Source organism: Sarcophilus harrisii, chromosome 1 (assembly GCF_902635505.1).
Source record: "Sarcophilus harrisii chromosome 1, mSarHar1.11, whole genome shotgun sequence".
Taxonomy (NCBI): Eukaryota; Metazoa; Chordata; class Mammalia; order Dasyuromorphia; family Dasyuridae; genus Sarcophilus; species Sarcophilus harrisii.
The window spans coordinates 709567169-709590227 of NC_045426.1; the positions used below are offsets into that span (position 1 = coordinate 709567169).

At 56.9% G+C, this 23059-nt stretch overlaps 1 protein-coding gene across 5 annotated transcripts in view; it reads right to left on the reverse strand.

The window, feature by feature from the left end:
• The window catches only part of CLTCL1 (clathrin heavy chain like 1), a 64042-nt gene extending 42632 nt beyond the window's left edge, over positions 1 to 21410 (reverse strand). For 3 of the 5 annotated variants that reach the window (XM_031948968.1, XM_031948972.1, XM_031948970.1), the window contains exons 1-6: positions 21256 to 21410; positions 13411 to 13618; positions 7707 to 7975; positions 6031 to 6192; positions 2391 to 2504; positions 770 to 943 (exon numbers count right to left, since the gene is read on the reverse strand). In XM_031948968.1, coding sequence (XP_031804828.1) covers positions 770 to 943; positions 2391 to 2504; positions 6031 to 6192; positions 7707 to 7975; positions 13411 to 13618; positions 21256 to 21297 — 969 coding nt within the window. In that variant the 5' untranslated portion in view covers positions 21298 to 21410. Of the gene's footprint in view, positions 1 to 769; positions 944 to 2390; positions 2505 to 6030; positions 6193 to 7706; positions 7976 to 13410; positions 13619 to 15635; positions 16767 to 21255 lie in introns of those variants that run through there. The other 2 variants (XM_031948969.1, XM_031948973.1) reach the window with 2 other exon arrangements.
• Between the last annotated feature and the right edge of the window lie 1649 nt (positions 21411 to 23059).

Below are 23059 nucleotides of genomic sequence, written 5' to 3' on the forward strand. Positions count from 1 at the left end.
GCCAGTTCCCCACTGCGTCTCAGACCTCTCCTTCCAACCTTGACCGAGGCTAGAAAAATGACTCTTCCCCACTCTCACTGGCCATGCCCTTCCAGAATTCTATTTGAGGCTTTATTTTAAGTTGTTTAAGGGGAATGTAGGGAGGATTCCGCCGTAATGCTGCCTCCCCCGTGCTCTGGTTGTCTTTTTGGAAACAACTCTTATGAGTATCACTCTGCGTGATCCATGAGGAAAGGAGCTGTGGAATGTTTCTGGTTGCTTTGGGAGGCAGGTCAAAGCCACCTCTCCCAAGTCCAATGAAAGTTAATGAACCCATCCTTCCATTAAGCTACACCCGGGTTTTGTCTAATGATATCGAGGTCAAGACCGACAAATCATTCAGTTCCTGAATGGCCAAGCACACTTTACAATGCCAGCAGCTAGGTTAATGTTTGCACATGGCCATGACGGTCATCCTTAGAGCCCGGCTCCCTCCTCTCCACTGCTGTTCCTGCACAAACACCAAGGGGCCCGTGGGGACCAAAGAGTGATTCTATCTTTCCATTTTATGGGTGATGGCCACAGTGAGACTTTGTTATCAAAGGAGCCTCTTCCCGGCTGCTTTTTGGAAAGCAGACCACCTCGCTAAGAAAAGAGAAAGTAACAGTTATCAGAGAATCGACTACACAAGTCTTTGCTCTGACATTTTGCTGAATGGCAGGCCCTAATTCTTGAGGTGGATTTTCAGAGGGGAGGGAGGAGAGAACATGGCCGGTGGCCCCCCACCTACCTGCCCTTTCTTGTTCACCCCAATGATCCCAGAGGTGGGCTCGTGAGGAGTCGTGACGAAGATGGTATCGGCGCTGATACGGTTCATGTAGATGCACACTCCGGACTCTAAGTCATACATGTGGATATAGCCATGCTTTGTAATCAAGTAAATAACGCCGTGTTTGATTCCAATCTGTAAGGAAAGGAAAACACCGTCAATCCCCAAACATGCAGTCACGATGGAGGCCGTGGCCAAAGTGGCTTCCTACCAAAATCTTGGATGGGTGGGCGCCTCCTTAAAGAAGGGGGGACACCGGAGAGGTTTCTCTTCCATGTCCGGGACCTTCAATGCTTGCCTCTTGTGAGTAATAATAGTAACAGCAGCTAGCATTTATATAGCACCTCCTATGTGCCAGGCAGTGGGCAACAAGCTTTCTAATTACTATCTCATTGGATTCTCACAACAAGGCAAACGCTGTTGTTATTCCCATTGGACAGATGAAGAAACAGAGGCAGACGGAGTGACATGACTTGCCAAGGTCGCACACCTCAGGACCTCTTGACTCCAGACTGTATCCATGCACGTGCCACAAAGGGGAAAGGCTCAAAGGGAGGAGAAATGTTAGCCGCCCATCCTCGTCCTTGCCCACCGCATCAGATGGGACTGACAGATCTTTGCCTTTGTCTCTGTTCTCACCTCTGCTATGCTCAGTGGTGATATGGGAGCTACGTCTGGATTTTTGCAAGTCAGACTAGGAACTCCCAAACCATCATTTTTTGTCCCAGAAAGGACACCGGAAACAGTAGAATCTGAATCTCAGCTCCCACCTGTGATCCTGGAACACATTCCCTGACCTCTGAGCCTTGATTTCCTCATCTGTGAAATGGGTATAATACTCAATGTCGTGTTCTGCACTGGGGTGTTAGGAAAGCACTTTGCCAACAGGAAGCAAGCACACATCTCTGAGCTACTGTGAGTTATTTGCAAATTTTAACATTAATCAAGCAGGTCCGCAGCTGAGGACGAGCGTTTTCCAACAGACAAAATCTCAAAACTTCAACCATTCTGCAGAAACAGAATTTGGAAATCATCTGAAAGAATCAGCTCACAATCAAAAAACATCATTACACTAGCTGAAAAAGACAAAGGGGAAAATGTTACAAGGGAGAGAAGAGCGTGCTCTCAGTCTCTCCCACGTCTGACTCGGGATGGGCCGTGCTGATGCGAGATGAGCAGCAGAGGAACATTCCTCTAGGCTCTGCAGCTCTCCTTCTCAGGAGCCAATCAGACCCATTATTAAGAAACAGGCAGCTTAACAAAGGATTAACACCCCCTGCCCCCTCCCCACCAACAGCCGTCTTTGTTGTAACTACTTAGGAGGACCATCAGGCTAAGACATGTGAAATCTAGATGGGGAAGCACCTGCGACAGAGAAGTGGTTCTCCCAGGGCTATACTAGTGGAGAGGAACAGAAAGATCTGAACCGCCCTCAGCCTCCAAATCCAGGCCTCAGGCTCGAAACCCAGAACCTCCAAACCCAGGGCCTTGGCCTCTAAACCCAGGACCTCGGAGGGCCTCCAAACCCAAGGCCATCTTTGTCCGATCACGACTAGAGGCAAAGACAATGAAGCTCTCTTACCTGCATGGCCACCGGGAAATCCGTCTGTGCCTCGGGAGGAAAGAACACATCCACGGCTTTCTTCACAAAGGGCTGGTTCCCGGCCGCGGGCTGGCCCACCTCGATGATGTGCAGCTGGGGAAGAGAGTTCGGGTCATGATGCGCTGAGGCCGGAAGCTGGGAAAGCCTGTGGGGTCAGCCAGGCCAGGGCAGCCTCCAGCAGCCGAGTCCCCTTCAAGCTGACAAGAGGCCCACTCAGCACGGGGGTGGGGAGGGGGATGGGGAGGGAGAGGGGGGAGCCACAGTGTGGGGCAGCAGAGAGGGGGCGGCGTTGGAGCAGAGGAGGCTACAGGAGGGCAGCTGCTGCTACTTGGATATGAGAATGAGCGAGGCGAGAAAGAAGCGCAGAGCAGATCAGCTAACAGGAAAGAGCAAGGGGATGAGGGCAAGGAGGGGAAATGGTGGGACAGGGACAGCCCAGAGAACCTGATTCTTGCCCATGGCCACATAGGCGGGACATCACGGAGGGAAGACCTGAAAGCCTCAAACACAATGCCATCTGCCCCTTGATGGAGAGGGGATGGGCAGGGGCCAGGGCTAATCCCAAGGAGGAAAAGGCCTCTTGCGTGTGGGAGAAGAGTTCTCTATCATATTATCACGAGATACACGGTTCCCTTGGTGACATAGGAAGGTTCTACTTGGGCAAAGACAACTGGAAAAGATCAGCAATGTTGCATTTTTTTTTTTTTACTGAGGCAATTGGGGTTGTGTCACAACTGGGGTTAAGGGTCACACAGCTAGGAAGTGTTAAGTGTCTGAGACCACATTTGAACTCAGGTCCTCCTGACCTCAGGACCGGTCCTCTAGCCACTGCGTCACCTAGCTGCTTCAGCAATGTTGCATTTTTTAAAACTGGGTCCACCCCAGGAGTTGAAAGGAATGTCCACAAAAGCTTTGGAAATTAAAAATCCAGCAACTTACTAAATGGTCAAGGAGAAGGAATTTTTGTGACGGTCTGGTGCTAGAAAATTCAATCCAGTGCACATTGAAGTTCTGTGATGATGTAAAGAAGAGATCAATCAAGAGGAAAATGGCAAATATCGGAGGACGATGGGAAAACGGGCACACTAGCATCCTGCCGGTAAACTGGTCCACAGTTCTTGAGGTTCTGGAGACGATGCCCAGAAAGTTCCTGAGCTGTGTGCGCCCTTTCACTCACCCACACGACTACTAGGCCTATACCCAAGAGGTATCAAAGAAAAAAATTCTAGCAGATAATCTCAGAGGGGCTAAAATTGGAGAAGAGATGTTCTCTTGGAGAATGGTGAAACTAATTATGGCAGATGACTCTAATGGAATATCATTGTGCCAAAAGACATGATGACATGTACATCTGCAGACGTTCATGAACTGATTCAGAACAAAGTGAGCAAGAGGAGAACATGTTGTGCAACAACTTTACAGAAATAAGAGGCTTTAGAACTCTTGACTGGCGCCATGATGAGCCACCAGTCTACAATAATGATGACGAAACACCTGATTCTCCTCTTGACAGAGATGAGATGAATTTAGGATAGAGAGAGAGAAGAGTCCAATTTTCAGACAGGCCTGACATGAGGAAGTTTATTTTCCTAGACTATGTAGATACACATTAAGCAATTCAGTTTTTGAAAGAGAGGCAGAGTAATGAGTAGACAGATTATTTTTTTCAATTATAGAAAAAGAAAATCCAGTTAAATCTATAGCTGACCAAAAGCAAGTAGCCAAAATTAGAAATAAAAGTTGATTTGCATACCCTTTGATCCAGCAATATCTCTACGGGGCCTGTATCCCCAAGAGATCATAAAAGAGGGAAAAGGACCCACATGTGCAAAAATGTTTGTGGCAGCAAAGGATTGGGAAAATGAGTAGATGCTCATCATTTGGGGAATGACCAAACAAGTTGTAGTATATGAAGGTTATGGAATATTATTGTTCTATAAAAAAACGATCAGCAGGATGATTTCAGAGAGGCCTGGAGAGACTTATAGGAACTGATGCTGAGGGAAGTGAGTAGAACCAAGAGAACATTGGACACAGCAACAACATTATGCGATGATCAATTCTGATGGACGTGGCTATTTTCAACAATGAGCTGATTCAGGCCATTTCCAGTGGTTTTGTGATAAAGAAAGCTGTCTGTATCCAAAGATAGAACTATGGGAACTGAATGTGGATCACAACATAGGATTTTCTTTTCTTTTTTTTTGTATAGTACTTTCAGGTTTATAAAGTACTTTACAAAATGTAATTTTTTAATGTGTACATATTTATAAAGTTATCTTGCTGCACAAGAAAAATTGGATCTAGAAAGAAAGAAAAAAACCCCGAGAAGGAAAACAAAAATGCAAGCAAACAATAACAGAAAAAAGTGGAAATGCTCTGTTGTGGTCCACACTCAGTTCCCATAGTTCTCTTTCTGGGAGTAGCTGACTTTCTTCATCACTGAAGAATTGGAACTGGCCTAAATTATCCCTCAGCATCAGTTCATATAAGTCTCTCCGGGCCTCTCTGAAATCCTCCTGTTGGGCATTTCTTACAGAAAAATAATACTCCATAACATTCATATACCATTACTTATTCAGCCATTCTCTAGCTGATGGGCATCTGTGAAGACCAATTGGCTCCCTGGATACCTTAGAATCAGCCGGAGTCAGGATAAGCAAAAGTCCTTGGTCTTTATTCTTGGTCTTAGGGGTAGAAGTGAAGGGGATGGATGCAAGCTCTCCACGACCTCCCTTCTCCTGGTCCACAGCAAAAGTGACTCTGGATTGTCTTACTCCACCCCCTAGTCCCTCCTACAATTCTCCATATACACCAAAAGATTGAGCCAGCACAGAATAGTGGGAAGGACTATTTTCCAAGCATATGCTAATAAAAGTATTGTCCAATGGATAATTAGCCTTAAGTGCTCAGTTGTCTGATTCCAGTGCACCTACTCAGAGTTGCAGCCCTTTACAGCATCCATTCAACAACACAGTATTTTCACATGTATGTTTGTTTGCTTGTTTTTTCTCCTTTTTTTTCTTTCTGATCTGATTTTTCTTGTGCAACATGATAAATGTGGAAATATGTTTAGAAGAACTGCACACGTTTAACTAATACTGGATTACTTGCTGTCTGGGGAAGGGGATGGGGAGAAAATAGGAAGAAAAATTTGGAAAGTTTTGCAAGAGTGAATGTTAAAAACTATTTTTGCATGTATTTAGAAAAATAAAAAGCTATCATAAAAAAAGAAATTAAAGTTTACCTGAATCACTTAACCAAGGAAGTAGAACAAATTAATCGACCTAAAATGTTTGTACGATGTTTCCCTATCCCTTACCCCCAATTATGTCTGAATGGGGAGGTTTTTTCAGAAGGCTTTCACAAGGCCTCTCCATTTCCAGGAGATCTCCACCAATGGATACTGTTGGCTCATTTTCAATCAAATCTCTATTGACTCACAGCTTTAAATACTGGCTTCACTGATATCCAGGTAAATTTGTTTTTTCCATTCAACTCCTAGGCTCTGGCTTTTCATTATTATCCCTATTTTTATAAATTAGTGCTTGATGCAAGATCTGAGGCCCTAATTCCAGAAAAAGAGAATGTGAAAAGCAAGAAAGGAAAGAAGCTTTACCTTGCCACCGGTGGGATTCCGTACAGCGAAACAGAAAAGAGTGGAAGACTTGGAGTTCCCCTCTACTTTGAACTCGGCGAAAGCTGCGGCATGGCCTTCTATGGGCTGTGACACCTTCCTGTCCACTGAGTAAAGCTGCATGGCGCCAACCACACGGTTTTGCTAAAAGATTATGTGCAAAGTGAAAAGAGCGTTAGTAACTTTACATGTCGTGCAAGCAGAGAGCCTGAAGAGAACAATGAGGAGCTACTGTTCTATCTTTAAAAAGAAAATGGACATTTCCGAAATGGGGAGGGTCGATCTTTTTAAAAATTTGTATGGATATCTTTTCCTTTCTGAATAAAATCCTTCCGCCTACCCAACAAGCATTCCCTTTTAATACAGAAAAAAGTTCAGCAAAATCAACCAATCTATTATCAGTGGAATCAGAGAGCATGGGTGTGACTTTTTAAAGCTAGCTCTTGCTTTTTTCCAGGGGACGGCAGCCACACATGAGGAAGCCTGCCCTGGCCTTCTGCCATCGTATGGAACACCACCCAAAGAAGTTACAGGTGGCCTGCTTCTCGAACTCCTTACATAAAGGACAAGGAACGGCTAACATACTGGCGAACCCCCAGAACACAAACAACACTAGCTGGGAAGTCCGGAGCCATCCTAAAATGAGACTGAACAAAAAACAACATACAGTCCCACTCCTGGGTTACAAGAAGCCACTTCCTAAGCTGAAGAGAGGAGTCGTAGCTAGATGAAAATTCCTATAAAATAAAGATTGAGATGGGATTTGGGGGTGAGGAGAGTGTTAGCGAGTCTGCTGCTGGAGCTGAGGCAGCCGAAAAGCCCCCATGAGAACGACCGCTCCAGGACGCACCCCTGGGCTCGGTTCAGGTCAGCAGGAGAGTCACCACATGCACTTCTGGGGACCACATTTAACAAGGACCGTGACAAAATCTGGAGAATCTAGACAGGGTGAAGAGCCTGGAAGGTGAAAGAAGCGGGGATGTTTGGCCTGGAGAAATGGCCTACACAGGGCAGCTCTAATGAGGAACCAGTTTGGCCTTGGGCCCCGCTGCCATCCCCGCTGTTATCTGAGGCTGTCCATGCCAGCCACAGAATGCTTGAAGAAGCCACGTAGATGTATCTACAGAGACATGAGGGCCCCTCCCTGGGCCTTCCAAGAAGCCTGAAGGACCCCCTGGCCAAGAAACACACACTAGGAAAAGCCAGAGTTTGAGAGGCAACAGAGTGCTCCAAGAACCTGATGTCCCCTCTCACTTCCTGGGTCTTCCCTCTGGCCAGTACTTCCTCTCCATCCTCTCCCTCGCCTGGCCATACACAGCTGGGTTTGCTTGTTGTCTCTGAGAGTGCCTTGGGCAGGGACCTCCAGGACCTGGCACACAGCAGGCACTTAATAAGTGCAAACTCACTTGTGTGCTCTGTCTCACATGAGGTGCCAGCCCCCTGCCTTTGCTTTTACGGGGGTGACCCGGGGCCCGCAAAACTAAAGCCGTTTTCCCCACATCCCAGAAGTCCTGTCGGCCCGCAGGAGGCTGAAACCCAAGGCCGTGAGGACGGAGTCTCCCCACCCTGTAAAGTCTCCGACGTCCGGCAGGATCCCGATGAGGGAGTGCCCGCTCCGGGCCCCGCTCCGTGGGGGTCCTCGGGCCCCTTCCGCTCACCTGGGCAGAGATGCCGATCAGCAGAAGCCACTTCTGGTGCTCATCGGTCCTGTAGTTGATGATCTGGCACCCAGCCAGGCTCGCGTGTCGGTCAAACATCTTCAGGGGCTGCGAGTCTCCCTCCATGCTCCAATGGTAGACGGCCGCGTCGGTCACCAAGGCAACGGTGTTGACGGAAATCCATTTCCAGAAGGTCACCTCCTCTGCCATCGTGTGCGCTTTCACTTTGCTCTTCATCTCAATGTTGAAAATCTGGAGGGTCTTTCCCGCTAGGAGGAAAAGAGGATGGGAAAAGGGAGAGACGGAAAGGAGGGGGGAGAGATCACAGTGTGAGCAGAGCGGTCCACGTGCCCTCACAGCCTCCCTCGCCACCGGATTAACCGTTTCCGTGCTGTGAAAGCTAGTCTTAACCACAGTCTGTGGGGGCGGCAACGATCCGCCGCTGTCCGACTGTCCGGGGTGGCCGAGGACACCAGGAAAGCCAATTCTGTCTAACTGCTACAGGTGAAAGTCACCATCTTGGGTTCGTTTTCTTTTCTTTTTTTTGCTGAGGCCATTGGGGTTAAGTGACCTGCCCAGGGTCACACAGGAAGTGTCAAGTGTCTGAGGTCAGTTCTGAACTCAGCTCCTCCTGTCTCCAGGACTGGTGCCCCTGGATTCACTTTCTAGACTCTTCTGGACATGAAAAAGGAAGGGGGCGGCCAGGGGGTGCTATAGGAGATAAAGCCCCAGTCCTGGAGGCAGGAAGACTTGAGTTCAAATCTGCCCTCTTGACACTTCCTGGCTGTGTGACCCTGGGCAAGTCCCTTAACCCCACCTGCCTAAGCAAAACAAGGCAAAAAAGGGAGGGGGGACGGGGACCGCAGATCTCCAGCGTAACAACTTCGACTCTCACACGTGCACTGGATTAACAGCAGACAACCACGTAGCAGAACAGAGCACGCTGGAGCCCCATCCCGGGCAGAAGCTCCCCGATACACCCCCCTCTCTCCCCTGGCACCCCCGCCCTGGGGCCCCTCCTCTGGGCTCCGGCCATGGGTCTCTGCCCGTGCCAAGGCAGCCGCTGACCAGTGACTCCTAAAGCGCTCGGCCGCCCCATCTTGGTCACCTCCAGGATCAATGTCCACACGCGCTCTACCCCCAGGGCCACCCCGGGCTGTCCCCAGAGGCCGATATTCTCTCCCTCTCCCAACTCCTTCAAGTCTCAACTGAAACCCGGCCTTGTGCCAGGAACCCTCCCTGTCCCTAGAGGAGGTCTAAGCTCCTCCTTAGACCAGGAGCTGCCTGAAGCCACAGCACTTTTTGCCTCCTTTTTCCTGGCAGCATTTAGCCGGTACCTTTAGCCTGGCACATAGTAGGGCCTTAATATTTGTTCCTTTAGATCTGTTCATTAAACGCCTTACGTTTACAGAGCCATAACACGGCATGACCAATATTATCACAGGAAAAGTTACATCAATTTAAACAGATAAAAGTTTTCTTAAGTCACATCTGAGTGATCAAATCGCACTGTTAGGTCTCAATTTTAATGCAGATTATCTTTATAATTCTGTGCTTCTGACAGCAAGAAATGAGCCGAGACAACTCACAAAACCAAGTTTGAAGAACTTCGGCACGTACTAGTCTGCTCCCCAATCAACGTTCCGCATGTTTTATTAACTTCACACAGCTTTCCTCCCTCACAGGCCCGAGCCCACAAACTTGCAAGGCGGGCACACGTTTCTTCCCGGTGGCAGCCTCTGGGTTTGCCGCTGTGCATTTGGGCTGGGCGCCTCCTCCTCCACCCCCACCCACAGCACCTCAAGCTTCCTTTCAATTGCCGCCTTTCCCCAGTGACCAGGAGCTCCCGGAGGAGCCATCTTTCTTCTCCATATCTGTATCTCCAGGGCTTGACACATAATAAGACACTTTATGTTTAATGACTGAAGATCACCAAGCGAGCAACTAAACTCTTCCATATAGGAGACCCCTGATGGCAAATAGGGTCAAACACTTTTTATCATTAGGATATAGTGCTGAGGGGCAGCGAGGTGGGGCAGTGGATACAGCCCTGGAGTCAGGAGGACCTGAGTTCAAATATGGCCTCAGACACTTAATACTTCTAGCTGTGTGACCCTGGGCAAGTCACTTGACCTCAATTGCCTCAGCAAAATAATAATAATAATAATAATATGGTGTTGAAAATGCCCTTGGATCAGCATGACTTCATTTGTTGGATTATCTGTTGATCTTAAAGTTAAATTAACCAAAACCTGGTATCAGATATGAAATGTGACTTCATCTTTTATAAAAAATATCTATCTCCTGCTTTATTAAAGCAGTTTTAAAATAAGACACATCAACCGAATCGCGTAAGGCTCCTTCCATTCTACTCCTCTTCCCATTTCCATTGTTTGTTCAGTTTGAGGTGATCTGTGCCCACGACTCCGGGGAGGCGTTGCCACGATACACTGAGTTGGGCGGGGGACCAGCCCGGAGACTTATTGCTGGAGCAGGCTCCTCCTGGTAAGGCAGAAGGCAGAGCCCCCGAGGCAGTCCCCCCCCCCCCATCTCTGGAGCAGACTAACGGCTAAGCCTAAATTTTGCTCTTCACGACTTTCAGTCCCAGCTTCTGTTAAGTTTGACCCGAGAGCCACCATCCACTTTCGTTTACCACCTTTCCTCGTTCACACAAGACCAACTTCCCGACCCCGCCTGCTGGTTAGAGAAAAACTGAGTAATGTTATTAGGAAAAAGGAGAGTTTTCTTTGTTCTTCTTGGGCTACCAGAGTCTTGTTGTCTAAAAGACATAAGGAAAGTAGAGCACTGCTGTTGGTGTTCAATTCTAGGCCTGGCCAAGCTACTGTCTCGGGTAGAGGTGTGGGCTCCATTTTCGGCTCCGACAAACTGCGAAGGCAACCGCTTGGAACGAGCGCTTTACCCTCCAGGTGGGAGGGTCTCTACGACCATGCCAGAGAACCCAAAGAGGCGGCTCCCCAGCCTCCCACAAAGCCAGAGGTCGCTGGGTGATTCTGAAGAGGAAACAGGCCATGGCCACGTCTGGCTTAAGGCAGCAGAACGGAGAGGAGGACGCCTGGCCACTTCTCCTGCGTGCCCGACACACACTGCGCCCCACTCCAGGGCCAAGCATTCAGGTGCCAGGGCACTGGGATGCCCAGCCCACCAGGATGCCCAGCCACACCCTCTATAGCACCCTCTGTGGGATTCAGGTTTTGCCTCCATACCAGGTCCCTCAAGTTCTACACAGTCCATCCCCATTAACACTCTGCACCTCTGAAAATGTGGCCCGGGCTCAGTTAAATGGCTCTTGTGGAAGGGGGAACTTCCAGACAGATAAGGAGAAAACAGGGAAAGAAAGAGAGAATCAGTAAAGGCAAAGGTCAGGCTGGAGACAGTTGAGGGAGCTGGATTATGGACTCCTGAAGTTCAAGGCCCGGGCTCAAGAAAACTACCTTCTCCTAAGTCATCTGAGGTGGCTCTGAATAAGGGGCCGAGTTAGCAGAGATTTCTAACACCTAGGAAAGAAAAGGCTCGCTAGTCCTGTGTGACCCCTTGTTAACCACTTCCTAACAAGTCTTGCTAATTCTCCCTCCCCTGGAAAACAAGTTCTTTCAGAAAAAAATGAATAAAGGGCATTTTGGCCTTCCCTCGATGATGTACCTCAGTTCCTTCCGCATGTTATGAGCCCAGGAGGATGTATTTATAGTATAGCGGAAAGTAGCTGGAAAAGACACTGGTGAGTAAAAGGACGAGGCACAAAGTTTAGTGCGGTAGGGGCTGTCACGTGCTGTCCCGCACTCTCAGGACACGCTCTCCTGCGGGCTGTCATGCCAAGCAAAACTGTGCCGAGCCACCCCCTGCCTACAGTTGCCCCTGGCTCCGTCCCAAATCCAGCAGCAGGAGAAGCGTGGCGGGTCCTCCCACTCAGATTCTGGGGCCTGCTCCCCCCAAACCTGAAGTGCCACGGCAGGACCACCGCTCACTGCCATCATTTCTGCTGCTGCTGCTTGTTTTTAAACGACACATACTATGTTCTTAAAGCCTCTGCACATAATTAGCAGAGTTGCAGACAAACCTTCAAGTCCTCAGATTACCTGTTGCCTACCGGGTGGGGGAAGAGTCCTGCAGACAAGAAGCACCCTCCCCCAGCCCTGCACGGTCCACTTGCTGGATCCTCGGGGCAATGGAGGAAAAACAGCTCCCATGTGGACCCCCGACTCAGACTCGCCCACAAATGAACAAATGACCCAGAGAGAACCATGTGGCAACTTCTGACAGCTCTCTCTGAGCTAAGTTCGGGATCTGGAAGACCAGCCGGGACTATGGTCCCAGCACAAAGCCGGACCAGACGGATCCCAAGATAATTCTGACAGACACAAGAGTCCAAATATCCAGTCTTCAAACTACCCTAACTCCGGAGTCTTCTGCATCTCCCTGAAAGAGGGACTTCCAAATAAGACCAAGCAACACACAGGGCCTGGCCTGGGAAGGGACCCGGCCCACACCACAAGGTGTTCCTTAGCCCCAAGGAATGCCCCTCTTCCAGGAGAGCACAAAGCAAGTCTAGTAGCGTGTGTGAATGTGCCAAATGTGGGAGCAGTGAAGGGGCAAAAAAAGTTTAAAAAAAGAAAAAAAGCTGGTTTCCAGTCTCCCCAGGGAGACGATATGCAAATTCCCCCGAACAAGATGGAGAGAGAATCGGCGGGACACCATGTCGGGAGGAGGCGCGACCTCTCAGGGGCATCTTGCAGGAGGCGGCTGTTATCTGGAGGAGAGGAGGGGGAGTCTACCAGGCCGGGGACAGCAGAGAGAATGCCCGGCCCCTGGAGGCCAGGCTGGGACATGTGGGGGAGGTGTGAGAAGGCTGGAAAGGCCGGTCACAGGGAGCCATGGAGTCTGGCGGGTGGGGATGATGTGGGGACAAGCGCGACTTCCCAGGACACACAAGGCAGGCGCCGCAACATCACTGCACCACGAGGGACACGCGTGTGTCGTCACAAAGGCCAAAGTGGGAAACTGACTCCAACCCTCCGGCTGACATCCCCCATGAGGAGAAGGCTGACAGAAGGGCTCAGGGTGAAGACTCGCCATCTGCCCGGGACTGGGAAGAAGGGAGCGAGTAGCTCGCAGCCTCCCCTAGACAGAGACGCCCCCGAAGTGGGGCCACCAGAAGCAGCGTGGGACTCCCCAGCAGTGAGGGAACCGCCACTGCCAGGCTTCAGACAGACACTTTCACTGTCACAAGGATTCCGCCACTGGCCATCACTGAGGGTGTGAAGGTTGGCCCAGCACTTCAGCGGCCTGGAGGTACCTCCTGCAGCTCCCTCCAAGGCCGCACCGCTCAGGCTTTGGGTCACTGCTCAAAGCAGGGGGAGGGGAATTTCCCCCAGTAAGGAGGTCCCATTCTTCTGGGATAATGCATCTCCTGGGATGACTCACACTTTGGGTGGCGGTGCAAGGGCAGGAGAGCCAGATGGATACCCACAGCCTCCTGGCCATCCAAGCCATGCCGGAGACCCACCCCGAGGCAGACCCTCGCAGGTACCAAGCGGTGCCCCCCAAAATCTGCCCCCCACCTTCCACAGGCCCCATGCTAGACCCACCACCCAGTCCCTGTTGGGGGCCACGAGTCTACACACATGCTCGGTACCAGCACTGGCCTGTGTGCTGGGAAGGCCCCCCCCCCCCAATGCCGGCCAGCTACCTTTCAGGGCGATCACTTTGGAGGCTGGGTTCATGATGGCGCTTTCTGCGGAGATGGGCCGCCGGATCGGCGTGGATGGCTCGCTCATGTCGATGATGACCACCTGGGCTTGCTCCCCCACTTTCTCTCGGATGCAGATGAACTTGTCGGACTCCATCGTCAGCGTGCTGAAGCCAATGTTGGCCGGATTGATGCCCAGGTTCTGAAGCTAGACAGAGGAACAGCGGGTTACCCGACGCCGGCCTTCTGAGGAGCGGGAGCTGAGACAGCTCAGCCTGAGACTCTCCTAGGGAGAGACGGAGCCCCACGGGCACGAGGCGATCCTGAGCCAGGCCCTCCAGCCCATATCCCACAAATCGTGGCTACTCGGGCCCACTCCGGGGCCCGCTCTGGGGCCCGCTCCCAGCAGTGAGACGAGGCTCTGCAGCCTCGACTCTGTGCCAGGCCTGGGCCGCGGTCTCGACAATAGGCCGGGATGGAGCTGACACGCCCGGCACCAGCCCCACTGGAGGCCCTACAGCTGGCAGTCTGGGTCTCAGCAACACTCAAAGGCCATCTCAGCTGGTGTCTGAGGGCCAGGGTCACTCTGCGCGAGTCTGAGGAGTGCTCCCAGATCACTTAAGCACCATCAGAAATGGTACCAAGCCCAGCAGGAGACCTGGGGTGCCACGAGCCCAGAGACCACTTGTTGGGGATGGCCCAAAAGTCCAAACAAGAGGACGAGGCCGGAACCGCCGCTTCATCACCGGCCACAGCCAAAGACTCCTGTCGGGCAGGCGGACATCAGCAGGAAGTCCCGTTCCCACAGATGTGCACCAAGCACCTGGGGGACAGAGGAAGGCTGAACAAATCAAATACCAAGAACGCAGAGCCCTGGACATCATCCAGTCCAACCCGGCCATTTTACAGAGAGGAAACTGAGGCTGAGAGGGGCTTCTCCAAGGCCACCCGCATAGGTGGCCACAAAGCCAGGCCTTCTGATTCTAGATCCTGAGCTCTTCACCCCTTACAAGGAAATCAGATTTTAACTTGGAACATTTCCATCACAGACACTGGAACTGGTTCCCAAACCACTGGAGACAACACAGCCCAACCCGCCTGGGGTCAAAAACATTGTCCTTTTTTAAAAAACAACATCCCACTAAGCGTCACGAGACTCTCCCACGGGTGTAGCTACGAATCGGCGCAGTCGTCCCAGAAAGCCACTTAGGAGGATGACCAAGAGCTGCCACTTGTGCAGACGCTTTCACCCAACCACCTCCCTCCCAGAGCCCCTGCGGTAGGGAGAGGGAAAGGCCCTGGGGGAAACCAGCGGCAACGGCAGCGGCAAGGGAAGGGGAAGGGGAAGGGCAGAGCAAACTGGGCCGGGCGAACGGAACAGAACTGCACCCTGGGCAATGAGGAAAGCTGGGAAGAGCCGTGCTAACTGATGCAGAGTGAAGTCAACAAAATCAGGAACGGAACATTCTAATAACTGACAAAAACAGCATAAAGATGACTTTGTTTGAAAAGCTGGAACTGGGCAATTACCAATGATGAGGTCAGGGACGTTTTGTGTGACGGCTAAGCCTCCCGGCGGCCAAAATTCTGACGCCCAGCGGCCTACAATCAATAAGTGAATAAGTGATCCCGACTACAGGCAAAGTGCTCTGCCGACCTGGGGTGATGACGAGGGGAAAAGCCACGTCCTTCCCCAAAGGGGACTTTAGATGGGGGCGTAGGGGGACTGAAGGGGAGAATGAAAGAGAGATCAGGAAGAGACGGTGGCACAGACTGGAAGAGGAGTCAAAAGCTACCAAGGGAGAGACACGGCAACACTTGAGTCGAGCCTCTGACAAGAGGCTCACAAGACTCAGAAAAGGGAGGCCAAGAAGGACTCAAAGCAGCCAAGCCCGGAGCCCAAGGACTCCTATGAGCGTCACACGGCAAGAGGGCGGCCTCTCGACCGCGCACTCGCCTTGCCCGACCTCATCAGGATGTGGATGGTCCTGGGAGACTCCGGGCTTCTCGTCGGGGGACGAGCCCAGCAGGTTTTACTTAAATTTCCAAGATTCTCTGAGTTTTTTGCCTCCTTAACTCAATGACTCTAGAAAGTCAAGCTGCAATTAAAATTAGTCAAATTATGACAAATCATTGCCAGGGTAGACTTCCAATCAACACTGACGGCTTCCACAGTGTCCAATCATACACCTCGGGAGTAACGGCTCCTACCCGAGGACACCCACCTGGTGCATACGAACAGGCTGGAGCCGTGCTGCGCCCCAAGAAATGGAGACATCCAGACGCTCTCAGAGGGGGCGGGAAGAGCTCCCTGACCCGACACAGAGAAAGTGCAGGCCCGAGAGCACAGCCAGGGCAATGCCACAGCCCAGATCCAGAAGGCGAAGACCCTTCCCGGGAGAGGTGACGGGCTGAAGATGCCGACGGAGCCTGGAAGCGGCCCATTAGGGCTTCGCCGGACTCTGCTCATTTGGGAGAGTTTGCTTCTGCTTTTTAGTTGTTCCATGGGGAGGAGGCGGGGGCCGCGGGAAAGAGAAAACGAACTTCGAAATAAATGAATGAAAAGAGAGACATCTCTACAAAGACAGCCTCGTTTCAGAGCGGGCCGGGCGCCCGTCACGCCAGCTCAGCAGCACCAGCGGCTTCCGGCTCGTCACTTGCTCAGCGCTGGCAGCCGTGCTCGGATCACAAGATTCCGGGCCAGGCCGAAGCCTTTCATCACTAGAGCAACAGCGGGAAATGAGCCTCCAGGTCAGACTCACGCCTTCCAAATGCAAGGGGTGGATGTGACCCCAAAACGTGAGACACAAAGAGGATTCCCTCGCTGCCCAGGAAGAGGTGGCAAGTTCAGTTTCCGTTAGAGGAGAATGGGGGACAAAGGAATCAGAGAATGAAACCAGGAATATCAGACAACGGGGTGACGTCTGCACCTCAAGTCTGGGAGCAGGAGAGAAATTGGAGGATCCCTATTTCCAAGATCAAGGCTGGCCCCACGCGAAGCACTTTACAAGTATCTCCTCTCACCCTCCTAACTACTCTTCCCATTCTGCAGATGAGGAAACTGAGGCAGAGAGGTGAGGTGCCTTTCCCGGGATCACACAGTTAATGCGTGTCTGAGGCTGGACTCAAACCCCAGGCCTGCTGCTGTATCCATTATGCCACCCAGCCGTTTCTCAAAGGGCCCTCTAGTGGAGGATGGGGCAGGAGCAGGGCCAGAGCCCTCACCCTCCTTCCCAGCCTGTGGTTCCTTCTCCCCATCACTCCACGGCCTCCTCCATCTCTGGGGACCCTCTCCCAGTGTTTGTCGCTCCCCCAACTCCTGTCCTCCTGATAGGGATTTTCAATGTACACTCTGATGTCCCCTCCCCACCCCCAACTCCCCAAAAAACAGACACAAAAAAGAACACTGACCCTGGGACCTGGATGCAAATCCCCCCTCGGACCCCTGGATAATCCAGGCCACATCCCATGGCCAGCCCTCGCTGGGAATCAGTTTCCTCCTCACTGTCCCCCACAATAGCCACCATTCTACTTCCTCCTCCACCCCTGACAAGACTTGGGGCCAGCACAGTCGGGACGGTCTGTGACACCGGAGACCACCGTGTCCCCACTCCCTCCCGGCCCCTCTGGGACTGCCCAGTGAGGGCCGGGTCTTCCCTCGTGGGTCAGAGCTCTCCAGGATCTCCAGCTCTGATAACCTGCACAAGGCCACCCGCCCACAGCTCTGGCTCCACGTGCATCCACCGGAGGTTAGTGCCTTTCTCTGGCAGGGGATGCTTCCCCTCGCTCTCTCTGGCCAGCTGAAGAACCAAGGAGATCTGCCAGTCGCCCCCCTGGAGCTATCACCTCCATCTGACTCCTCCTTGAGCCCACCTCCTCCAGGAAGCCCTCCCGAAGCCTTTGAGACTTCCCCCCCGTTCTCTTGCAGAGCGTCTCCAGCCCCAGCCTGGGGGCTCCTGGGGGTCAGGGCTCCCACCGGCTCTTTCTGTATCCCCAGCACTTGGCACAATTCCTGGCACACAGGGGGCATTTAAGAATGTTTGTTGACTGACTGGGGCAGCGGGACAGTGCATGAAGCACTGGGCCTGGGTCAGGAAGGCTCGTCTCTCTGACTTCACACCTGGCGCAACACTTGCTGTCTGACCCTGGGCCAGTCCCTTCACTCTGTGTGCCTCAGTTTGCTCATCTGTAAAGTGAACTGGAGAAGGGAATGGCAACCCCTCCAGTATGTCTGCCAAGAAAGCCCCCCACGGGGTGAAGAACCCTACCACAAGATGGTCCCCAAAGGCTGTTTGTGGGGGGTTTCCGTGCCCCCACCCCGGGCCCCTGGCTCCGCAGAGGACATGTAGCCTTCTCCTACAGTCAGAGCCGGCCCTCACTAAACGCGGCCATTTTAAAGATGGGCAGACTGGGGCAGTTCCCCAGGGTGCCCTGCCTCCCCCAGCCCAAGGCCTCGGCTGACAGGACGGCCAGGCCCAGAGAGACAGAGTCCTGGACCCGGGGCTGCACCGGGCTCCGCTCTCCACCAGCACCGAGGCCACGACAGGCAGGTCCAAGGACGCTCCGGTCCTGGATTTAGACCGAGGGGAGGCCCAGGAGAACACCGAGGCCTCTCCGGGTTGGTCCCTCCGCGGCCTGGGGCCCGTCGTCCCCATCCCTCTGCCTGAGTCGCGTCTCCAGGCCTGAGCTCGGACACATCCGCTATCGGTGGGGACTGGTCCCCAGCAGGGACGAGGGGACAGAGGGTGGCGGGATGCCTCCAGAGATGAGGTCGCCCATCCTTTTAAGGCTCCAGGTCCCGCCGTCCTTCCAGGCTGCAGCGGCAGAGGGAGGAAACGGGCGGCAGCCTGACGAGGGAGGCGAGAAAATGCTCCCTCCCCCCTGCTGCTGGAGCCCTGGGCACGACACGGCCACGTTCTCCACGGCCCCCGTCCCACAAAGAGCCCGCACAGAAAGCCGGCTGCCGACTCAGCAACGGGTCCCTGCCCACAGATCCTGTCTCCTCCCTCCCGTGCCCTCAGAGGGCCTGGAATAAAACACCTGGGCCCCGGCTGCCCCACGCAGGCCAAAGGAGCCCATCCGAGGGCGAGGGCTGCGCCCCAGCTAAGAGAAACGAAGGGCCAGGAGCGGCCGGGGCTGGGCCAGGGGCTCACGCCTCCCGCTGGGGCCGTCACCCAGAGCTCGGCTTCCTCCTCTGGAAAGTGGGCGGGCCCTGGGGGCGGCTCGGGGCTCCAAGGAGCACCCTTGGGGGCCACGTCCCCCTCCTAACGACCCCCCATGCGGCCGAGGGCCTCCAGATCCCCCTTCTCTGCCCTGGGCCTAGCACACAGTAGGTGGCCCTGGCCCACGGCCACCTTGGGGAGAGATGACGGCCTGGGATCTGAGGGAGACCTGAGGGGGGGCAGCCCTGGCCCCGCTGAAAATGCAGGCCCTCATCCCAAGGCGGAGAGCCCCAGAGCCCTAATCCCAGGGGGCTGAGACTGGGGTTTCCAGGCCTGAGATTCCAAGCCTTAATGACCAGGGAACCTGCACCTGACTGAGCCCAGAGGTTCTGAGAACCTCCCAGCCGGGGAACGGGACAGAAGCCATCCATGAGGGGGAGGACTCCTTGGAGGGTTGGGCCATAAGGGGGAGGACTCCTTGGAGGGTTGGGCCACGAGGGGGAGGACTCCTTGGAGGAGCCCAGACAGGCTCAGCCACAAGGGAAGGACTCCTTGGAGGGGTGGGCCACGAGGGGGAGGCCCCCAGGGCCCAGGAGACCCCCTGCTTGGGTGTTTGTCTCTGCAGCAGCGGAGGTCAGAGGGCTCAAGGCCATAAATCTGAGCAGCAAGAGAGCGGAGGGCGGACTCCTGGCCCTGGAGCCCGGGTCCAACGCCGGGGGCTGCCATTCCTCGGACAGAGGGAAGACTCTGTTAAAAACCTCCTGCTGCTTAGAGGAAAAGGGCTGGGGGGCCAGAAAGGGAGGGGCCGCCAGGTGGGGGTCAGTGAGGGGCGGCCCGGCGCCCCTTTGGGGTTACCATGAAAACCAAACAGTCTAAAACAGGTGGCAGGAGGGCGGCCCCTCCCCCCAGGGCGGCGGCGCCAGGTCCTGGCAGGGGCGGGTGCAGGAGGTCGGCCCTCGGGGAACCAGCTGCTTCTGTCAAGAGGAGGTTCTCCCTCCAAGCTCGGCACCACGTGGCTCCGGGAGAGGAGTCAATCTCGGAAGAGCCCAGGGCGTGACCCGGACCGGAACCAGAGGGCCGCCCCTGCCCCTCCGCCCAGGACCCGTCTGCGACCCCGGGGGCTCCGGGCCCACCCAGCCGCCAGGGCCTCCGAGTGACCCTCCCGGGGCGCTGGGGACAAGAGGCCGGCAGCAAAGCAGGGGCTGCCGAGGCCCAGACGCCCTTCCCCGCGGTCTCCATCAGCGCCCCCGCGACCCGCGGGCCCCCTTACTGCCCGCCGCTCTCCAGAGCCCCCGTGTCGGCCCTCGGGGGCCCCAGCCCGGGGCACGGCTCGAGTCCCCGCGAGGCGCAGGAGCGCGGGAAGCCCCGGCCCTGAGCCGGAGGGGGTGAAGGTCACTTCCCCGGGTGGGCACAAAGGCCGGGGTCGCTTCCAGCCTTGGGCCCTTGTGAGCCCCCTGACCCAGGCGCCTCCGGTTCAGTCCCACCCCCCTCAGGAGGGGGCCTGGCTCCCCCACAGGTGGCAGAGAGATCGGGAGCCCCGAGCCCCCCTCCCGCCCCCCAGCCAGCAGCCACACCACGGGGTGAAAGAGGGCTGTGGCCGGTGGGAGGGGGCTGACCCCGGCCCCCCCCCGCGGCCACCCCCAGCTGCCGGGGCTCCGCCGCGGGCACTTTCCCCCACCTTCTGTCTCACTGACGGGGACACCTCCTCGGGAAGGGGGGCCCAGGCCCGGCCCGGCGCCCATTCATTCCGGAATCCCTGGTCATGGCTCCGGGGGCTCAGACCCAGGCCGGCACCTCGGGCTCTTCCCGGACAAGGGGACCACGGACCGTCCCCCGAGGGGGGGCTCCCTCCCTGCCGCAGGTCAGGCAGGAACAGCCCCCCCCCAGCTGGGGGCAGGGGGCGGGGGCGGGGCGGCTCTGGGGCCCCGGGACTTCCTGACTGTGGCACAAGCAGCGAGGGGGCCCGGCCCCGTCCCAGCCCCGGGGGGCCAGAAAAGGGGGGGGGGGCCCAGGGAAAGCTGGGAGTCAGTGGGCGCCAGAGAGGAGCCGGGGCCAGGGAGAGTCCCACAGAGCAGGGTGACTTAGGGAAGGCGGAGGGCGGGGAGGGGAGGGGCCGAGCTTCCCAGGGGAGACAAGAAGAAAGGGCCGGGGCATGGAGGGGAGGGGCAAGGGGAGGGGGCAAGGGGGGGGAGGGGGCCGTGGTTGGGAATCCACAGGGGCGGGGGCTAGGAGGAAGGGGAACCCATGAGGGAGGGGGCCAAGGTCAGGGGGGTCCATGGGAAGGGGATTCACAGAGGGGAGGGGGCAGGGCAAGGGGGGCCCACAGAGGGGAAAGAGGCTGGGGGAGAAGTCACAGGAGGGAGGGGCTGGAGCAAAGGAGGCCCGTGGGGGGAGGGGGCTCCCAGGGGGCGGGGGCTGAGGGAAGGGGCCCCCGGGAAGGGACGGACTGAATGGGGCCGCCCCAGCGGGGAGGGGGAAGGTTCCCGGAGGGCAGGGGGAGGGGAGGCAGCCGGGAGCATCCCTAGCAGAGAGCAGAGATAGGGGCCCTCAAGGGGGGGCTGGCAAGCGAGGTAAGGGGGGGCCGGGCCGGGGCTTTCCTCAAGGGTAACGAAAGGCCCGGGGGCGGGGTCGGGTCTGGGGCGTGGCGGGAGGGCCCCGGGGCCCGCACCCCTCCCCCGCTCACCTGGAAGTGCTCCTGGAAGCGGATGGGAAGGATCTGCGCCATGGCCGGCGGCGGGTCTGGGGTCGGGCCGGCCCCTCCTCTCCCCTCCTCACCTCCTTCCCTCTCGCTCTGGCCCCGCTCGGAGGCGCGCGCCCGCGCCCGGCTCGTGCCCGCTCCCCGCCCCCCGCCCCCACGCGCACGGCGCACGCGCACTGCGCCCCTCGCGCCCCCTCCGCCGGATCCCTCCGCCCCGGCCGGTGCCCGGGGGTCTCCGACAAGTAGTTCTCGCCGCCCCTTCCTCCGCGCGCCGCGCGTGTCCGCAGGCGAAGCCGGGGGGAGGAGGGGAGAGGTCATGGGGTAGAGCCCCCACCCCTAACTCCCGGCTGGGTCACGTGACGGCCCGGGGGGAGGGGTGGGGGAGGGGACCGTTATCTCCCTGGCCAGGAGCGCGCCCCCGAGCCTCTCTGAAGCGCGTCCCCGCGCCGCGCCGGTGCCCTCCCCCCGAGCTCTGGAACCAGCATTGTCCGGGGCGCCCGAGGCTGGGGGGCGGGGCGGGCTGGGCTCCGGGAGAGACTGAGGCCGGGCTGTGGGGCCGCCATCGCCAGGGGCATCCAGGCGCTCGGGCGCGGCGCTCCGGGGGCGTAAAGGGAGGCCCGCCGGCCCGCAGGGCCGGGCTCCCCGCACCGCAGGGCCGGGCTCCCCGCAGCCTAACCGCAATGGAATCTGACGTTCGCGCGGAACGTACCGGACCCTGCCCCGGGGGGCTCAGGCGCCCTCCCCCGGGCAGGGGCTCGTGAGCGGCTTCGCGGGGGCAACGCCCGGGGCTGGCGGGGGGCCAGGGCAGGGGGAGGGTCTCGGGGAAGGGGCCGAGAAAAGCCCCCGGGGGGGCGTTCTAGCCAGGCCGCGAGGAGGCGCCTCCCGGAGCGGAGCGGGACCACGGGAGCGCGGGAGGAGCCGGGACTGTGCGGGGGGCCTGGAGCCGCCGGCCGGGGGCGGGGCCTGGACGCCGCCGGGGGCGGGGGACCTGATCCGCCGGGGCCGGGGCCGGGGGCCTGGAGCCTGGGCCCGGGGGCGGGGCCTGGAGCCGCCGGGCCCGGGGGCGGGGACCTGGATCCGCCGGGGCTGGGGCCGGGGCCTGAGCCTCGGGCCCGGGGGGCGGGGCCTGGAGCCGCCGGGCCCGGGGACGGGGCCTGAGCCGCCGGGGCCGGGCTGGGGCCCCTGCGGCTCCTTCCCGGCTGCGTCAGGACCCCAGGAGAGGTTTCGGAGCCGGCTCAGGGGCCCACCGAGGGGAGACTATCAATGGAGCTGCTGTGGGCCCGGGCAGCGCCTCAGGGCCTGGCGGAGGAGAACCGGCAGAGGAGGGGGCGGGGCTCGGGGGAAAGGGGCCCGCAGGCTTGCGGAGGGGCCGGGGGTCAGAGGGCGAGCGGGGTCTGGGGCACGAGGAAGAGGGGGACCAGGGCTTGTCACCCACAAGCCACAAGGGATGGGGGCGGGATGGGGGCGCGGGGATGGGGGGGCGATGGGATGGGGGCCGGGATGGGGGCGGCGATGCGGGGCTGGTGAGCTCTGCGTGCTGACGGGGGCGCGGGACGGGGATGGGGCGCGGGGATGGGGGCGCGGGATGGGGCAGTGTGGATGGGGGCTGCGGGGATGGGGAGTCTGCGTGGGATGGGGACTGGGGGGCGGCGAGGGGGATGGGGCCGGGGATGGGGGCGCGGGATGGGGGGTGATGGGGGGCGGGGATGGGGGCGGGACTGGGGGGATGGGGCACGGGGATGGGGGATGGGGCGGGGATGGATGGGGCGCGGGATGGGGGTAGCGGGGA